The 20,092-nt window shown below is 35.6% G+C and overlaps 1 protein-coding gene and 2 pseudogenes across 1 annotated transcript; 2 read left to right on the top strand and 1 right to left on the bottom strand.

The window, feature by feature from the left end:
* The first annotated feature begins 1,516 nt into the window (after positions 1-1,516).
* On the top strand, positions 1,517-4,515 carry LOC120208947 (annotated as a pseudogene).
* A 3,554-nt stretch (positions 4,516-8,069) lies between these two features.
* Positions 8,070-15,987, bottom strand: LOC120208945 (annotated as a pseudogene).
* A 2,771-nt stretch (positions 15,988-18,758) lies between these two features.
* On the top strand, positions 18,759-19,515 carry LOC120208941 (pentatricopeptide repeat-containing protein At1g08610-like). Its single transcript, XM_039208051.1, has 2 exons — positions 18,759-18,974; positions 19,024-19,515. The coding sequence occupies exons 1-2, from the start codon at positions 18,759-18,761 to the stop codon at positions 19,513-19,515; spliced, it is 708 nt and encodes a 235-aa protein (XP_039063982.1).
* Positions 19,516-20,092: the final 577 nt, after the last annotated feature.

Here is a 20,092-nt window from a genome sequence, read left to right as displayed (position 1 = left end):
ATATTACAAAAGAAACTACGTTCTTCTCTCCGGAATGCTAATTTCGTGGCATAAATGATCGACCATGCAATCAATCATGCATGCGTGTTCTGACCATTACCATTCTATGGTGTAAAAAGTATCCATAATAATGTTTTTTGCTGCAGTCACAACGTTGAGAGCGTGGTAGTTGCTTTAGACATGATTGATTTGATTCTTTAAAAGAAATGATACTATCATCATTTACTTTACCTATAGTTACAGCCACCATTTACTGTTACTTTTGTTTTAAATGAAGATTGTACGTGTAAAGAATTGAGTGAATCAGCAGGTATTGTGGGGTTGGTTTGCTTTTCAATATGATGTTCATTTTTCATTGGGTACAATGACTCAGCCATCCAGATTTGGATGTCTTTCTCTCGTTTACAGATTAATCATAAAAAAAAAAAACTGAATTCATCCCGTAATTAGGTGGGGAAAAAAATCAATTTGCAAACATCATATGCAACTCCAGATTACTAGGAAAGCCAGAAGCAAATTTTCTTCTTGAAGGTTCTTCCACCTTTGACAAAGATAAGAGACTGGCCCGCGCATTCATGTACGTTTGTTGATTCTTTTCCGGAAACGAAACAACAAAGAAACAAACAAAAAACCATAATTCCCTTCTCCTCGTTCTTTTTCTGACAATAAAATTATTAAAATAGCCCAATAAAATGGAATTTCTTTCCTTGGGGTGTATATATAAGTTCATGTTTCTCTCGTGATTCTCTTAATAACATCTTTTTCGTCGTTTTTCTAAGGCCTTGGAAGACAACAGGTGTAGTTGGGTCAGTCACAAATTTTAAATTAATTAATTAATTAATTTTTTGGGTTGTACATGATCTTTGCATACATGCATGACAAAATACTATTAAAATTAGGAAAAAATTCTAAGAGTATCCAAGTAGGGGTGTCTATATTTGCATGCAGAAAGTATATTTGTTTTGAAGTGTGAAATTTTGATTCTTTGGTAAAGGTTGTATTTTTTTGTGTGCAGAAAATAAGAAGCTGTTCAATTGTTTCTTTCAAGGAAATCCTCTGAAATTTTCTGGGAAAAGGCGTTCTAAGGCAAAGAAGAGGAGCTTGAACTGGTAAAATATGGTTCTCTCTCTCTATGTATAATATTGCTGAATGTTGTTTTTAGATTTCTAGTATTTTCTTTCTTTTTGTTCATGGATGGATTTCTTGAATTTCCTTGAGATTATTTGAACTGTTCAACATGTTGGCATGGTGTAAATTTCCCTGTTAAATGGTTATGGCAGTGAAATATTAATTATTAACAGTTGGAAAAAGAATTTAGTCTTGAACTGAGGGTAATCAGTGACATTCAGATTCTCATAATTTGGTTTAAATCTCAGGTTTTTTTAACTCTGTTCCTGTTAACTCTAAATGTCTAAGTCTAAAGGATGTTACTAAGGATCACTTTGCTTGGTGTAATTAACCGAAGTTATGCATATCAGATTGTTTTGGTTAATCTTCTTTATGGGGTAAATTTCAGCTACAATGGTGACCAGAACAGTCGATCTTCGATCCGACACTGTCACGAAACCTACCGAGGCAATGAGGCTGCGATGGCAACTGCTGAAGTTGATGATGATGTCTTGGGTGCTGATCCGACTGCGGCCCAGTTAGAATCAGAGGTTGCAATAATCATGGGCAAAGAAGCCGGTTTATTCGTTCCATCAGGCACAATGGGTAACCTCATTAGTGTTCTTGTTCACTGTGATATAAGGGGAAGTGAGGTCATTCTTGGAGACAATTCTCATATACATATTTATGAGAATGGTGGAATTTCAACCATTGGAGGTGTTCATCCTAGGCCAGTGAAGAACAATGATGATGGAACTATGGACATCAATTCGATTAAAGCCGCCATTAGAGATCCGAGAGGAGAGATTGTTTACCCAACTACGAGGCTGATTTGCTTGGAGAATTCACATGCAAAGTAAGATTTTGTTTCTTGCTTATGAAATTCTTTTAAACTTGATTTGTTTGGACAATGTTAAAGATGAGCATTTAGGGGAAATTACCAGCCTCACATTGTGATACTTCTCTGACTACTTTTTAAGTTCGACATCAGATATCTGTGTCCAGTGTGAATCCAGGCATAAGAATGGAGATATGACCCTCCGAGGTCTCTCCAAATACATTTGCGAGACATGACCAAGTATCTGTAAATGCATCAGAAATCGGTACTTCTAGAAAAATTAAGGCTCAAAGCAACATGAACAGAAACTGCTGCATTGGCATTTGGCACTACATTAGAAGAATGTGTCATATATGATATATAATTATATACATATATAGAGTAATCCTCTGGTTTTCTTTTACTCAATCCATGCAGCACCGGGGGTAGATGTTTGTCTGTGGAATACACAGACAAAGTTGGTGAGCTAGCTAAGAAGCACGGCTTGAAGCTTCACATTGATGGGGCTAGAATTTTCAATGCATCCGTGGTGAGTAACACATTTTTATATTTGCAGTCTAAGTTACTGGGTGTCTGTTACAAATGTGTCTGATACGGGCATGTTCAATTTATTTTTCAAGCTATTTCATATATTTGGAGGATCATGAATCGCCATACCATTGTCCAAAACAGGCTTAAACGAAGAATCTGGCAGCATGACTAAGCCTTCTACTGTAGTTGTAGTCTCTTGTTTAACTGTATACAGGAAAACTAGCATTTATCATTGTATCTAACTAAAGTATCGGTCTGTCAGGCCCTCAGAGTTCCTGTTAACAGACTTGTACAAGCTGCAGATTCCGTCTCGGTATGCTCCTTATGTTACCATTGTTTGCTTATTTAAGCTTCTTCATCTTTTCAATGTTCTTACTAATTGTTGTTTCAATTGTTATCATATACTTCAGCGTAATTTACACTGTCGTTATCCAAAATAAGCTTCTTCGTCTTTTCAATGCCCCTTTTTTCATTGCATTTGTATGCTATAGGTATGTTTATCAAAAGGTTTGGGTGCTCCAGTTGGATCAGTCATAGTTGGATCCAAAAGTTTTATTAGTAAGGTAAAATCTGAAGTTTTTGTCGCTAAAAACCTCTGCAACATATCAAAATTTATCTTTGAACTCCATTTCCTTCGGCTTTTTCTTAGGCTAGAAGACTTCGGAAGACCTTAGGTGGCGGGATGAGACAGCTTGGTTTCATTTGTGCTGCTGCTTTTGTTGCTGTGAAAGAGAATGTCGCAAAGCTTGAAGGTGATCACAAGAAGGCTATGATGTTAGCAGGTAAATTATGGTTCAAGTAAATGCTACTCTGTTTCTTTATTTTACATGAAATATCCGTGTCCGACACCTATATCGGACATCAAATTAAATACATTGACTTCATGCTGGTTTTCTATTGTTTCAGAGGGGCTAAATCAAATTAAAGGTCTAAGAGTTGATGTTGCTGCGGTGGAAACGAATATCGTGAGTATGCTTGTTGTATAACTTACAGAACAATGTTCTCCTTGGCTTTGCATTTCCGGATTTGAGGTTTTACATACTTGCAAACTACTCGGGTTTGGTTCGTTCGTTATTGAATCAAGCTAGAGCTATCAAGTGAGTTGAGTTTCGAGTCTCAAATTTCAACTATAATGCAAGTTCGTGCTTATCTTGGCTCGATGATAGACCCCTAGTTGCGATTCGATCTATGAGTAAAGTGTAAAATAAGTGCCCACCCTGGTTTTATGTACTAGTTGCTGCCATGCTCACCAAAAACTAGTGGAAAACTGAAGGAAAAAATTGCATCAGAAAACTGCAGAGAATTTACTTTTACCAACCGGTAAAAGCAAAAGTTTTTCATAATTACCTATGTTTATATTCTTCATATTACTGTATTTCACCAGATATACTTTGACATAGTGGAGGAAACAAAAATCACAGCAGAGAAACTATACAAGAACCTAGAGGAACATGGTGTACTTGTGATGCCAGAAGGCCCATACAGGTCAGCATGCTTATGTTGTTCCGACTCTTCGTTTTTTCTTTTACATATAAACGTCCGATATCCGAATAACGATCATAGACAACCCGAATCGATGCGGTTTCTTTCCATGTTTATATTCAGGATGAGAATTGTCCTCCACCACCAAATATCATCAAGTGATGTGCAGTACACTTTGTCCTGCTTTCAGGTAATCGACACTGTCCCTGTTCCGAACCCGGCGCATAAGAATCGATTAGATTCGAACATTTGCGACGACTCTTACCGTATATCATCCTTGTTTCTTGCCTGTTGATCCATGTAATGCTTTACTTACTATTCCTTGTTTGAGTATTTGCAGCAAGCATTCAATGGAGTGCAAGAAGAAAATGGCTGCCGAGTCTGAAATTGGTACAACTCTTGAAGATCAGTTCAGAGGCAGGGGGAACATGATCCCTCGTATTATCATAAATAATATTTAGAACCCATTAGTATTAAGCCTTTTAAGATTTCATCATCACTTCGTCGTACCTATAAACCTGTGTTATTCCCTGGCAAATAAAGTTTAGTTTTATTTATATTTTATTAAATTTCCTCTTTATCTTTCGATAAAGAATTGGAATCAGGAATGAACTAATTGAGTGGACTAAGAGGGTGTTGTTTTCCTTTTAATTTAATATTTAAAATATATGATTTTTCACATAGTGAAAATATAAATTAAAAAATATATATAATTCTACCAAGAACACATTACCTTGGATGATAGTAGTGCATATTTTGGCCCAATGGGGGGAAATTTATATTATTTTATAAAAACAATAGGTTAAAATAGTACCTTGAATTATTTTACTAGTACTTATTAACCATTTAAATGGCCGAGGTCGCGAAACCCCATACCTCCCCTTACTTTTGGCCGCGCGAGAGAACTCCAAGAACACCAATGTATTCCCTTACCTGAGCCACTGCTACGCCACCAAAATTTTGCCATCGCTTGCTCCATGGATCGACATAGCGAGGAGCGAAAAAGAAAGCATTGCATAGCATAAACTGGGATCGCCTGCAACACGCTTTGAATTAAAACCTCTTTACCCCCATGGACAATAGTCGAATCCCCCAGTTTCCGACTTTCTTATTGATCCGATCAAGATAGTAGGTAAAGGTTTCTTTTTTACGTCTTCCTACCATCATCGGCAAACCCAAGTAACGCTCAGGACTCACAGCCACCCGCACGCCCAAGACCGAACCAATCTGCTCCTTTAAAGCCATCGACACATTTCCACTAAAGAAAACGAGGGAGTTATCATAGTGAACCCGTTGCCCAGAAGCAGCACCATAAACATTCAGAACATTTGTAGCCCTCAATGGAAGACTCGTCAAATAAAATACTATCATCCGCAAAAAGTAAATGACCAACTACCAACCGTTCTCGACCAATCGTCGCTCCCCTAACCATTCCAGTCCAATTAGGAGCATTTAGAATGGAAGACACACCTTCGGCACAAACCAAGAAAAGATACGGACTTAACGGATCTCCTTGCCGTAGGCCACGAAAAGGGTGAAACTGAGAGCCCATTGTACCATTCAAACCAACCGAGTAAAGACACAGTAGACACGAAGGTCATAATGATAGCAACCCACCGCTCGTTAAAACCTAAACTCAGTTTTTTGTTGAAATTTTGTTTATACTAAAAATTGGTATTTGTAGGCTCTTTACTACGTATTGTGATTTTGCATTGCATGAACGTGAGTGTTGTTGTGCTACCTTTGGATGCACAAGGAACGATCCCCTATTAAAACAAAAGCAAGTGGTGTCCGTACAAACAAAATCCCCGTAATCTACGGTGAATGGTACGTTGGTTGACACGTGCATCCATCAGGTGGTCCCCACTAAGCGGCGCACTCCCACGTGGACGATTGGACTCCTTGTCGGGAACGGAGCAGTAAGTTTTGTTTGGGCTCGTGCACCGTGTCTCCTCTTTCTCGGTTGTTCGATTGAGGCCACGCGGTTTGATCTCATCCGTCGGATGCCTCTGTCCGTACAACATATTAGTATTTGTTGCTATTATTTCTTCCCTCTCGGTTTCTTTTCTTGCCTTGCTAGGGAGTCGCCTACTTTTTGCCATTCAGGGGTGAAACCTTACGGTTCTTAAATTAATTATTTATTTTGTTCTCCCTAGATTTAGAATGATGAACTCTTAAAATAAAGTTATAAATGTATAAAACAACGTTGGATGTAGAGGCGGTAATCAAGTCATTCCGATCTGATTCGGGTCGGGTCATTTTGGATAAGGTTATTTCGGGTTAGGATTGTATTCGGTTTGGATTCGATTCGGTTTGGGTTATATCAGGTTCGGATTTAGTTCAGGTCAATAAAAATTCAGTTCGGATTGGTTGATTTTCGGGTCGGATCAAAATCGGGTTGATTTCGGGTCGGATTGATCTCGAATCAGTTGGTTTCGAGTCGGATCAATATCGGATCAATTGGTTTCGGTTCAGATCAAGCTTTAGATTTTTGGGTCAATTCGAGTTAGCTTTGGTTCAGATCAACATTTAGATTTCCAAGTTAATTCGGGTTGTTTCTGTTTATGTCAACTATCTTCACTTTTTATCATTTTAATTATTTGATGCTGCTCTTTATAACTTATAATTTTGAAAATTTATGTGACTATATTTTGCCACATCCCAATTTCCGACTTCAAAGTTTTAGTTTAAATAAATTAAATTAAATTAGAATATTTTGAAGTATAAAATTAACTTTATAAATCATAATAAATTTTAGGATTGATTGTAGTTTTAACTCTCAACAATTTTTTACTTTTGTTATAACCAATTATCATTTATCATATTTAAAAAATACATGATATATATATATATATATATTCACTTATTTCGATTTAATTTTTTTATATTATTTTGGATTGATTTAGAAGTTATTAGATATAGAGATGGTCTTTTAACAGGTAAATATTATATTGAACTATTAAATTATTATTAAATGTGGTGATGAAATAATTGCACAATATAAAATGAGAATAAAATACATATCATTCTACTATTTATCTAATTACTAAAAAATATATAATAATAATAAATTTTTTGAACTTAGACTTAATGATAGGGTTAAAATCGGGTCAAAGTTCAGTTCGGACTGGGTATGAGTAAATTAAATTTGGATTGCTTTCGATTCCATCTGTTTTCGGTTCGGGTTGATTTCGGTTAAACTATAATTTGGGTCCGTTTCGGTTCGATTCGATTTATTTCAAGTTTCGGATCAATTTTGGGTTATCATATTCGGGTCTCGGTTCGGGTGAATCGATTCGAGTAATCGGGCACGGGTCAAATTTAGTAGGTCTAGTTGGATGTGGAATTTTTTTTCAAGTAACGTAAATATGAGATAATTTTCGGAAAGTAACATAAATTTATATTTTTCATATTGTAAATTTGTATTAATAATTTTAATAGTTTTTCGTTAAGTAATTAAAGAAACCTTAAGATTAGTAACTAATTGATAGCAGTATGTATGAATAATCGAATGCTGCATTGTTGACGACCACTCTAGCGTCTCCAGTTTAGTATTCATGCTACGTTAACTTTGACGAAAGTTTGGTAAAATGTCTCTAATTGTATTGTTTATGAAATAAAATAATTTTTATAAACACAATTAAAGAAGAGTTTAATTAATTAATTCGGCTCTAACTTGAGTTATATACTTTTTTCAATAAACACACTACTTAAATAAGATTTAGAAAAAAAATTATGATCTGATTTTTAGAGATGAAAATTCGCTTTGAAGAAACAATTTTATCATATTTGATAAAATAGAAAAGTAATTAGAAAAAAATATATATAATTGCATTACAATAACTATCCCCAAATATATAGTTATTTTCAAATATATTTTTTGAATCAGTTAGTTATAGCGTACCATATGATTATTAGTTTTATTATATTACAATTATGTTTTAATTCATCCATATTTTGTATAGATTATTATATTAATTCAATTTAGAAAGTTACAAAAATGTTATTAAATTTATCGAACTATTATTCATGTGTCGAGTAAATGAAGGCAACAGCCTACGGTAGAAAATAAATAAAAGAATCTTATAAGGTTAAAAAGGTTTCTCTCCGATATAAAAATTCAGTTAGCATGAGCTTTGTTTACATGAAATTGTATGAAACTAAACTATCGACTCAAGGTAGAAAAAGAAATGAAAAGCTTTGCAGATGCCGATATGGGTACCCGCTAACTCAGGGCCGGAAGTCAGTTGACGAGGTTGAGTATCGATCGGTATAAAAAATCCAACAGGAAACTAACTAAAGTATGGTTATCAATCTTCTTTGGCTCTAAAGAATGATGATGGATTGAATGAAAGCTGTGTATGCAGTGACTGAGAGCAGGATGTGGATATCTACAGAAATCAAAAAAGGAGGGGAAATGGGCTATACCGGTCTTGATCTCGAATCCGCATGACCAAAGAATTTTGATCATCTTCGACGACTTTGAATCTCTTCGTTTAGGAGTTGATCCACCAGGTCTACATCCATTGGTGATCTTTTGTCACTTAAAATACTACAAAGTGAATGTAGTTCTTCAGAGTTGGCCTTCTTGAATAGGTCTCTGAGTAGAGTGTTAACTCCATCAGGCAAGCACTCTTTCCGAACAGCCTCTCCATTTTGTTCCCCAGTTGTTCTTTCCAAGTTCTCGCCATTACAGGGGGGCTGAAAATGTTGTACAATCTGCCCTCGAGGCCGTGGGTAAGGACGAGAGTCCCAATACTCATTGCAAACTTGATTTCGGTCCATTGTCTCAATTGCCTATATTATATGAAAACCACAGGAAAGATGAGTTTAGTTCTTTTAGAGTAAAGCATTTACCATAAAGTTATAAAGCCATTAAAAGTCTGTGAGGGGAGAAAACAGTGAAATAAACTAGTTGGCTAACTTTTACGAATCAAGTGGAAAGGAAACAACTTTTCACTTGATATTGAAAATCGTCAATATTCCAGATTGTACACATGGAATGGGATGTTTAATCTTTCTATAACAAAGATTCTAGAAAATAGTGATAACTTTCAAAAACCAAACTATAATAGTGGTAGGGTTGGTGTAGATGGAATGGAACCAAACATGAACTCATCACAGAAAAAATCTCTAAAATATTCTGCCAACTCATTTACCTGAACAATTTCTGGTGAAGAAAAACCAAACATTTCTAAGCCATCAAGGCTTCCAGGAGGCTGCAATGGTGGGAGGTTGGTCCTTCCCACTCTATGCTGTTTTGTAATCTCTTGATTCACTTTCTCCCTCACCATCTCCCAGCATCTGGAAGCTGAAACGTGAATGAATACTTCACAGGGACAACTCTCCACAGAAACCTGAAATCCAATCAGCAGTTAAGCCAAACACGCTTCAAAACCAGTATATTTCTGATAATTATTAGCTTACTTCTATGGTAATAAAACAAATTTTTTTTATCTTAATGATCAAACAATGCTAAAATGCATAGCTGGTTTTCTCTTCAAGCATAAGAAGATTAACATCGGAGACATAATTTAATGCTCAGCAACGGACATAAATCTATCCTTATCTACTATGAATTTTTTAATATGACAGTTTTCTAGCGTAAGTAGACAGATAAAATGTGTTTACTGATAGATAGAGGTGCGAGCTGTGAAAACATAGATGGTACTATAAAATTTTAATTACCATGAACAGAGGTCCTTCCCTCCCTGCATCCAGAATTTCTGAGACATAGTATGCCATATTTGTTGGGTCCAGAACACTTATATACCTAACGCGACTCTTAAATCCTGCATTAATTAGAATAGGAGTAAATATAACTAGCTGGCCTTACTTAGCATAATGACATGCATCAGCCATAATATACCGCAAATGCAACTTACCTTTAGGGAAAATGGCCTGGCTGTTACACCATAGCTTCCTAGAGAGAATAACTCCGAATTTCAGAGGCTCAATATTACAGTTGATTCTACGCACTACCTTGGCAATTCGAGGGCCTTTCTGCCGAAAATTTCTATCCAGATTTTTTTGTGAGCAAGATGACCCTCCTACATTACTTCTCACATTGTCAACTGAATTTGAGACAATGGATCCATTCTCATGTTTCTCCTTGATAGCTTTTTCACTGCCCAACAACAGCAGTTTCTGATGATTGATTTCAACAGTTACCCGATTTTTCTTGTTATCATCCATCCCCATATTAATAGAAGAATTCTGAACAATTCCACCAGGCTCTGCAGTGCCAGAGTCTAAAGAACAATAAATGTTCTGGTCATTAGATCCTAGTGATGCGATGCCTTTTCCTGTATGCTCATCTTTCCCTTGACAATATTGAGAAGAACTATTCCTTAGTAAATCAGGGGAACTGGCATCCCTCTGTTTCATAACTAGAGGGATAGTTAAGATAGGCTCATTCTTGTATGAATATGGCTCACTTTTTCAACAGACCTCGTTGAGGCTTCTGACTGCTTAGGGGCAGGATGTTCTTTTGGTCTTTCTAAAACTGGTTTCTTTGGTTCATCATCTTCATCATCACTAAGAATAATAACATTACTATCTACTGGAGCAGCAGGCTTTTTCACTCTACTTTCCACAGCGGTTTGAAAACCAGTCTTGCTTAAGTTTGAATCACAAAGAATCAAATCCTCATTCTTCAACTTAAGTTTTGGATCATTTGGTGGTAATGCAGCCTCTGATAATTTATTTCTTTGCAGCAATGGAATCTGATTAGATATCAGAGCTAAAATTAAGGGCTCCTCTTTCAGCATTCCTCCTGGCAAATCTTTGAAGGAACCGGCCAATGGCTTTGACTGAATCTCTTTAGGTATTACTTCCAAGGAATGTGATATTCTACCACCCATTATATTGTCTTTGGAGACGTATGAACTCAGAGCCAGTCCAAGGTCTAGTCTTGCCCACCTATAGATTGCACTTAGTTTTCCTTCCAATGCCTCAACAAGGATATTTAATTCATTTATGTCGTAACGAAAGAGGAAAACTTTGGCACCCCTAGGACATGAGCAGAGCTGCTTTGCATGATTGAGACAGGAATACCTATCAGGGGAGCAATGACAACCTGCTGCAGAAAGATGCAAATCAAAAAAACATATACTGCATTCTCTCTCACTCGTAGCATCAAAAAAGTTGTCCATTTTCACAGTCTGAGAGGAACTGCAAAGAAATTCCCTTGTTAGGCGTTCCATCTCGACACGTGCCTGTGCGCAAGAAAACAAGATTAATCAAAACCAACTCTAGGTAATATAAGCATTGGATGTCATATTTATCTTTATTATCATAAAGATAAATATGACGGGACTTCAGCAAACATGGATTCCATTTCAGAATTTGAATTGAAAATAGATAAAAATTAATTAATAACACTATATCCAAATCAACTGAACGTTGTAAATATTTTATACAATTCTCCAGAGTCTGGACCAATATAAAACCAAATGATAATTTTATCAAACATTAGATGCAAATTGGTGGCTCAATTCCGACTTAGAATCAAACCACACCGCCTATAGAGACTTTGAACTGACTAAATAAGAACTCATAAAATCCCACCCTTAAATCAGCACAAAGACAAATTTAAATAACAGGCATAATACTTACCTTGAGAGTTTTAGCTAAGACTCCATCCTTTCCGCACACATCTTTCCACCTAAAGTTATCAGAAGTATACTTTCTAAGTAAATTGAGTTCCCATTGAGCTTTGATTGCTTCCCTTGCTGCTCCAAGCAATAGTTTGTCATGTGAGATGGAGGTTTTTCTTCTCTGTTCACGGTATAGCTCAGTAGCAATCTGTCCATGGGGCAACCAATCAATGGGAGCTACATTTACTGCCTCCGCACAATTGAAACCTGAGTTGAAACCTGCATGATATGCTCTAGGAAAAGTCAGAACAAACTCTCCAGCATTCTGAACACATCGATAGACGGGCACTCCTTCAGAGTTTAGTATGGAAGGGGACAACTGAGTGATCTGCATGTAAAAGCGACATTAAGGACATCATTAGTATCATGCAATAATATTACATTCAGCAGACAAGGGGAATAGAGAAGATCCTATGATAAAGTATATGTTTCATCTATAAATGCAATCTTCTATACTATTTAACCAGGAACAGTTATCTTAAAGCATTCCCTACACATTTTGCATGGTAATTGTTTACATATTTTTATGCACTTACACCATCGTTTCCTTTTAAGTAGTCTAACAGGGATCATAAACCAAAGAAAGCTTCCTAACCTCTCTCAGGTATCCCAAACTAGAAATACACTAGAGCCAGTATATGCACTCTCGGTGTCTATAGCACCTAAAACTCGTTCAGGTTAAAAATCCCTCATGTTAGAACCAGAACCTGGCTCAAATATTTAAGGGGTGCTGAATAAATATCCTTCATGGTAGAACAAAATCACAGAACTCATTAAAAATCCTTCATGGTAGAACAAAATCACAGATCCACCCTTTCAAGCCACCAGAAATAGATACATCAAAGTAAAACATGTTCTCCCAATAAAGAACTATTATAATATTTTGTTACCACTTAAGCGAGAGTATCTTTTGATACATTTGAGTTTGCAGTACAAAATGACATGCTCCTAAACAGGGACAAAGTCAACTTTAGCTATTATTACAAATCCAAACACCACGTTATAGAACTTTTAGCTCACCAGTTTGTGGAGCAAATCAGGTTGTTCATCAAAAAGGTCAGGCAAAATCTTTCTCATAGCAGCCTCCAGTTTAGAAGCATCCTTTCCTGGGACACCATACCAAATTTTTGGAGCACCCAAATGCATGTAATTCATTGAGTACAGGTGGTGGTCTTCAACATGCTGGTCGCATCCATGTAAAAAGAATGAAAAAAAAGCGAATTAGCAATCACAGAATCCTTAAGTCATCCTTTGATTGTAAATAGCTGCCTAAAATAAAAGAGCATGTATAATAAGTAATGGCCTTAAATGTGACATAAAACTTGCAAGTTCAAAAGAATTATTTCTCCGACACCACAAAAAAATGTAACTTTTGACAGCAGAATTTTGCAGTGGCCTAGGTGGTTTAAAATTTCACTCCATTTTGGCAACAAATGGATGCACATTTTCACATCAGCACTATATTTCAACCTGGATCTGATCATTTTAAAGCATGCCAACTTCTTAACTGTTCTTATTATGCCGTATTACATGCACATGATCAATATTTGAGAACATCTTGGGGTAAAAAGTAAAAAAAAACAAAATAAATAGACATGAATTCCCTTGTTCACAAGTTGGTAATGCAAAAATTATCAAAGAAAAATATTGAAGTCAATGGTTCAACTCATGCTAAGGGAAAAGAGGTTTATAGACCTAGAAGTCTTACCCAACAAAAGGAGGAAAAGCACATTCCTACATACAACCAAGGAACTAGAACACCAGAAATGTCACTGCTTTCATAAGAGAGGACAGATCCAGAAAGTCTGGGAAAGTTATTTAAGTTCCAGCCAGATTTTATGCATTTTTCATCAAAGGCAAGTCCAACTTGATTTAGCTTCTTAGGAAACCCACTGCCAAAACCCGCAGTTTCCAGATCAGCCCCATATAAGACCTTAAAAAGTAAACAAACGTTAGAATTAGCAACACCTCTTTGCAACTGTAAACTGTTTATAATTAAGAAAGAATACGGCAGACCATAAAGGAAATTAGAGCTTGCTGGCCTAGTCATAGATTGGAAAAATAATTTTGTTGATGTAAAGCTTTTTGGAAATAAATATATAAGAATAAATTTATTTGAAATGACAAAATATTTTTCCTTCGTCAACTTGAACCTCCACTGTTTTTCCTTTGTCAACTTGAACCTCCACTGACTTTGTCCATCAGCTTCTCATTGTGACTCTTTCTAGAATCTCTAAAATTTGAAGCTTCAACTCCGATCCCGCAAAAACCCATTTTCAACATTTCAGAAGCCAAAAGGAAAGTTTTATTTCAAGTCCCAACCATAGCTTTCTGGAGTTGGAAAGCAGCTCCAGTAGCTTTGTAAATAAGGCACAAAATAAATTAATCAAAGGAGTGGTGACTTATTTTTCCAAACAAGTTTTACCTCTATTTCCTCAGTCGCTTTCTCCACTATCCGCCAGTATTCACCCTCGATATTCTGAACTGAAGGCTCATGGTGTTCTGGAAGAATGCTCATTTTACCTTCTATATTTATATCATTTTCCTTCTGCATAAAGTACAGGGCCTTGAAATCATCTGCATACTTCTGAAATTTATCCAGAGTAAACTCAGGGCCAGCTTCAAAGCCAAACCCCTCTGCTTCACAAAATCCAGCATCAGCGGACCCAAAGATATTTCCACTACCAGACCCACAGTCTATATCCATTCTCATGCATCTTCTCCTTTTCCTCTTCATATTATTATTAACTTTTGACATTTTTCTCATCGAATTGCGATTCTGAAGCTTATCAACCTTCTGCACACGAGTAGCAAATCTAGAATTCTCCCACATATTCTTCTCTTTAAGAGGACAAGGAGGCTTCCAAGAAGATGGAGGAACAATGCGGCAAATTCCATATTGTTCTGCTCTTGGTCGTATACTTGCTATATACTTCAAAGTATCTTCAAACTCCTGCAGAAACAATATAAAACCAGTTAAGTTAATTATTTAAAGAGGAACTCCAAATTTTACAAATAACAAGTATCCAGGCAAACTAAGATATTCAAACAATTCAAAATACTGCAATCAACATTAAATACCTCTTCTGTTGGGTAGAACACGGGTACATCCTCAAGATTTGGCCTACATGCCTCTTCTGGACGCCATCTTGCAGTTACCTGTTTCAACACTTCACATATCAATGAAATAATAAAATAATATTTGAAGACACCGGTTAACATCGTAAAACAGCATATCAATTATACAGTCTGGATAGTCCTTGAATTAACTAGTTATCGCTTTAAGCTACACTATGATATAAATTAGTCATTATGGCATCCTGCCAAAAACTTAACTATAAGGGACTTCTGAATCATTATATATATATATATATATTAGATGTTGCTGCTACAGAATTATAAACATAATAGCACGAAGAAACAATTAGATGTCAATATAGGAGCTGTGCTGCCTGAGGCGAATTATGAAAGATGAAGGAAACGAGGAAATTGCAAAAGAAATTGGCAATCTAACCTTTTGGCAATCATTACATTCTGGACAGCCACGTATAACACCTTTAGGAAGATTAAGTCTCAATCTTAGATTCTGCAAAATGTGTGGCATAGATGAAACTACTAAGATGCAGCATTCTCAAAAAGGAAGAGCATACTTTAAATTTAACCAAACAGGACAACATTTTCAATAAAGAGAAAAAAAGGAAAAAAAACACAAAAGAAACAACTTAACGAGGCTTTAAGAAACTAACTTGATCAAGCTCTCCATGATCGTCGTAGCCTGAACTGTTATCATATCCACAATAGTTTATCCAAGTTCTGCGCCTCTTAGTCCATGTAATCTTTGTACTTTCATCCAACCCAGTTTCCTTCTGAACTGAACTGGCATCAGAGGTACTAGCAGAGGCTGAGCAACAAATCACAGTAGCACTCTCATGTTTCTTACTGTCCAGCTCTCCACTCTTTAAGGTAAATGATACATGAGACTCAAAGACTGATGGAACTGACGGAATATCATCAATCTCTTCTTTAACACAAACTCTTATAGGTTCTGTCCCCATCTGTACTGCTACACAAGGCAATAGATAACACTTCAAACACTAAATTCTGTACAAGTAATAGAAAACAGATGAATATGAAAGAGCCCTACCTTAAAAACTAGAACCAATTCAGCAGCCCAATTTAGGATACCTAATTTGACTTAACGGCTGTAAAAGGAATATTTATCTGCACAGAAATGAAAAAATAAATAGAAAATCATAATTCAAAAACTTTATTTCCATTCAAAATAAAGCCATGAACATAAATGTCAAAACTGAAGTAATGTTACAATAGATTTAAGGTTTTAACCAGAACACCACAGTTTAGCACTTAGATCAAAAAGATACGAGGATAAGTACGTTCCAGCATCTAGTTAGTTCTTTGGCAATTCCTATGATACTTGAGAAGCCATTTTCTGACCCATCCTCAGCAGAAGAGCTAGAGAAAGAGATCGAATAAGAAAAATTCAAAGATTCGGGTTTTAGCATTAATAATGTAAGGATGTTAGGGAAGGCCGTTATTTTTTAGTCTCTAATAAGGCTTAGGATGTGATTTTATTTCTTTCTTAGATTTTGTTGTGCTTTTATTCCAGTTGATTTATTTCTTCTCTAAAGTAGGCTTTCTATTAATATCATAAGATTGGTAATTTTTATTATAGAAAATTTTATAATGAAAAAACCCTAAAGCGGTCTAGGTCTCTCTCTCTCTAATGAGTCCTAAGATTTCAATCTCCCTTTAATGAGCTGAGATATCAATCTCAAACACACAGTTGTAACAAAGGATCAACGCTAAAGCATGTTGGTGATTCTACCACTTTTGAAGCATTATTAATCATATTGCTTCATCTCATGCATAAGCAAACCCAAATTTTGAATCATGCCACTTATAAAAGTTGAACCAAAAATACAAATACAATTCTCTAACAAAGCAGATTAAAGTCATCCAAGGGCCATAAGGACAAAAATTAAAAGCATGTTGCTGAGACTAACACTTCCAATCATTATTAATCATATTCACTTTATCTCATGCATAAATCAAGCCCTAAATCCTACAATCATGTAACAGATTATAGCCGAAAAGCAACACAAATATAATTTTATAACTAAACCGCCTGAAGTCATTGAAGGGTCATACATGCATTCAATAAAACTCCTTACCAAACTACTATTATAATCTAATTTGTTGAACCAACAAGATGAATCCCTTCTCATTCTCCAATGAGTTGATTCAAAGCCCAAAACTGACAATGCGGTTGAAAGTAATTTAATAACCTTAAAAATCACTATCCCTTATATTAATAACCATTGTGATCAAATTTCTCAACAATTGTTCCTAAAAAGTTCATAAAAACAAGAAAAGATCACCATTGCAGACCCTTCTGGGATCAGCTAAGTTCGTCCAACAAAACAATCAAACATAACATTCAGGAATATAAATACACCATATATAATTGAACATCAAATCCAGCAATATTCATTTTAGATTTTTTTTTTTAAAATTTGAGACCTAAATAAATCCATGCATTACTTTCATCACAAATAAGTCGGATTAAATAATCATAAACCCTACAATGTCACTACCAAATTATTTGATTGAGAAAATTTTCAGAACACAATCAATCATTAAGCAATAAAAGTTCAAAATAAAATTCCAGTTTCCTCTTTCATCATCATCGGGTAAAAAAGTACGGAAAAAAAACAATTGAGTTTACATCGTGTTGATACGCAATATTTCTGCAATTTGGCTTTAGTCAGAGCAGCTCTGAAAACTCCTTATGAGTACACCATAAACCTTTCCAGGTTTGAGATCACTAAAATTAAAATAAAATTATAAAAAGGAAAAAATAAATGCAGAATCTGATTCTAGACAGATCTTAGCGTAACCCTAACCCTAACCCTAAAACTCCAAAATTGCACAATTGGAAAAGAAAAGGCACCAAATTCAACAGGAAAACAAATGCTATTTTATGATTATAAAATAACAGCATATTTTTGTTCTTCTAAAATTGGTGTTTTCAAGGTGACCCACCACAAATCAAAATAATACCTTGAGAAAAGAAAAATCAAAGCCAAGAACAATTCCAATATAGAAGGGAGATGGTAAGGGACTAATTCATCAATTCTGAAAATAACAGAATTCCATCAAAGTTAAAAAGGTCAAAATTAAGTGTACCTCTTGCCTTTTTTAGCAGTGACCTAATAAATCTGTTGTGCATTTATGTTTGTTGAAGCAATTTACAGCATTTGTACGCGGCAAAATATTTTAACACATAAATGCAATATTTTAATTGAATAAATATCATAAATTATATCGCATCGATCCAATTACTAAATTATTATAAAATAAATTTTAAATAATTACTTTTTTAAATTTTGAAAGACCATTCACATTCTCTTAATAAAGAAAAGGGTAAATTATCTAATGGTATCTTAATTATTTGGGAAAATTATGCATTTTATACCTAAACTATCAATTATGATCTATTTTAATACCTAAACTTTCAATTTTTTTAAAACCATACCCAACATTTAGTTTTTGTTCCATTTTAATACCCACCATTAGAAACTCAATACGTTTAATACCTAAACTATCAATTTCGGCTTTTTTTAGTATTTAAATGTTCAATTTTTTCAAAACTTAGTGTTAGATTTTGAACAATGTACTAAAATAAAACAAAACTCAAACAATGTACTATCAATTTCGGTTTGTTTTTCATTGCCTTTTTTTTGGCAGCAGGCTTTAGCTGTTTTAACGCTGGGACATGGCAGTTTAGGGTTCAGGGTTTGCATTATCTATTCATGGTTTGCTAATTCTTATTGTTCATATATGTATCTGCCATGCAATTCGTGGGGTTTTCTTTTTTGGTATAGGAGTTATGGTTTTGATGTTGCTTGCTTCTACTGTTGCAGGTTTGATGTTTGTTCTCGATTTGACGAGCTGGGAAAGTGAGAGAATTACTTGTCAAGCATTTAAAGTTTAGCCTAAAATCATCAGATTAAGAGATTAAGGAATTGTTTGTTTGCGCGGGGAATTGCTCGTAGTTGAGTCCTTTAAGTCATAACTGCGGTGTTTTCTCAACATATCATCTTTAATTAAGTGATCAGAAAATGGGATTCACAGTTGCCCTTCACAACTCTCCAGTTGAGATTTGTCGTTTTCATGGCGTGCAGTGGGGTTCGACACAACTTGGTTTGGGTTGTAGCTCCATGAAGTGCTCAATAGTAAAAGTATCTACTTCTCATTTAGCTTTCTCGAACAAATGCAGTCATGGAATTCACTCTTGCTTGCCATGGAAGGTCGATAATGGTTCTGAAAGAGAGGCAGTATCTTTAGTGTGCATAGGACTGCAAAGAAGTGTTTGTATTGACACAGATGAATTTGATCAAGATGATATGTCTGAACTCAGAAGATTCGAATGCGAGTGCTAAGAGAAAATTCAAAGAGCAAATAAATTCGAAAAAGCTTCCGAATCCTTTGACATCTTCTTTAGATGGACCTTTTGTTAGAAATGAAGAGGAAACGAACAATGATATTCTTCAAAAGTTCTGCAGCAGTGGAAAACTTAATGATGCAACACGGCTGATAGAAATTAGGCGTCAGAATCAAATTCCTCATTTCCCTTCTTGCATAAACTTAACAAGGGGCTTTGTAAAAGTAAATGAGCTCGATAAAGCCGACAAAGTTCTTCAGATTATCATAATGTCTGGTGGGATCCCTGGTAATATTACATATAACATGATGGTTCGTGGTCTTTTTAAGAGAGGACGGATACGATCTGCTATTGACCTCTTGGAAAAGATGAGCTTATGTGGTTGCCCCCCCAGATGTGATTACGTACAATACAATAATCCGCTGCATGTTTGATAAAGGGATTTTCGATCAGGCCATCGGGTTTTGGAAGGATCAATTGAGAAAGGGTTGCCCTCCATATCTAATCACCTATACGATTCTCATTGAGCTAGTCTGCAAGCATTGTGTGTCACACCCTGAAATTGGGGTAAATAATTTTTAGAGACCAAATTGTGTGATTCTCAAATTTTATAGTAATTTTGAAATTCCTGAAAGTTCAAAGACCCAAGCATGAGATTGTCCCTCCCTTTAGTGATATTATGGAAAACAATTAAAATAAATAAGTGTTTGGTGGGATTGAAACCGTGTCCTGCAATAATGGAGCTATGCTTTTGTCAACTAGTATAGGGTCCTATTTAATACTAAATTATTAAAATTATTTTATAAACTATAGATGGCAGTAGCTAATCATCTTCTCCATTGGGGGGGGGGGGGAAACAAAACCAGTACCCAAAAGCCATGAACTTCACCCTTGTTCGTCACCGGCAAGTTCATCTCTCGGTCATTCATGGCGTGCACCGTCTATATCAGTGAGATCATTCGTTTCGCAACTCATCCTAACATTCCTCTCATCATGAAACATTATCGTTAG

The sequence above is a fragment of the Hibiscus syriacus genome, unplaced genomic scaffold (genome assembly GCF_006381635.1).
Source record: "Hibiscus syriacus cultivar Baekdansim isolate YM2019G1 unplaced genomic scaffold, ASM638163v2 tig00017934_pilon, whole genome shotgun sequence".
Taxonomy (NCBI): Eukaryota; Viridiplantae; Streptophyta; class Magnoliopsida; order Malvales; family Malvaceae; genus Hibiscus; species Hibiscus syriacus.
The sequence above is the reverse complement of the archived record's forward strand: the minus strand, read 5'-3'. Positions and strand labels throughout refer to the sequence as shown.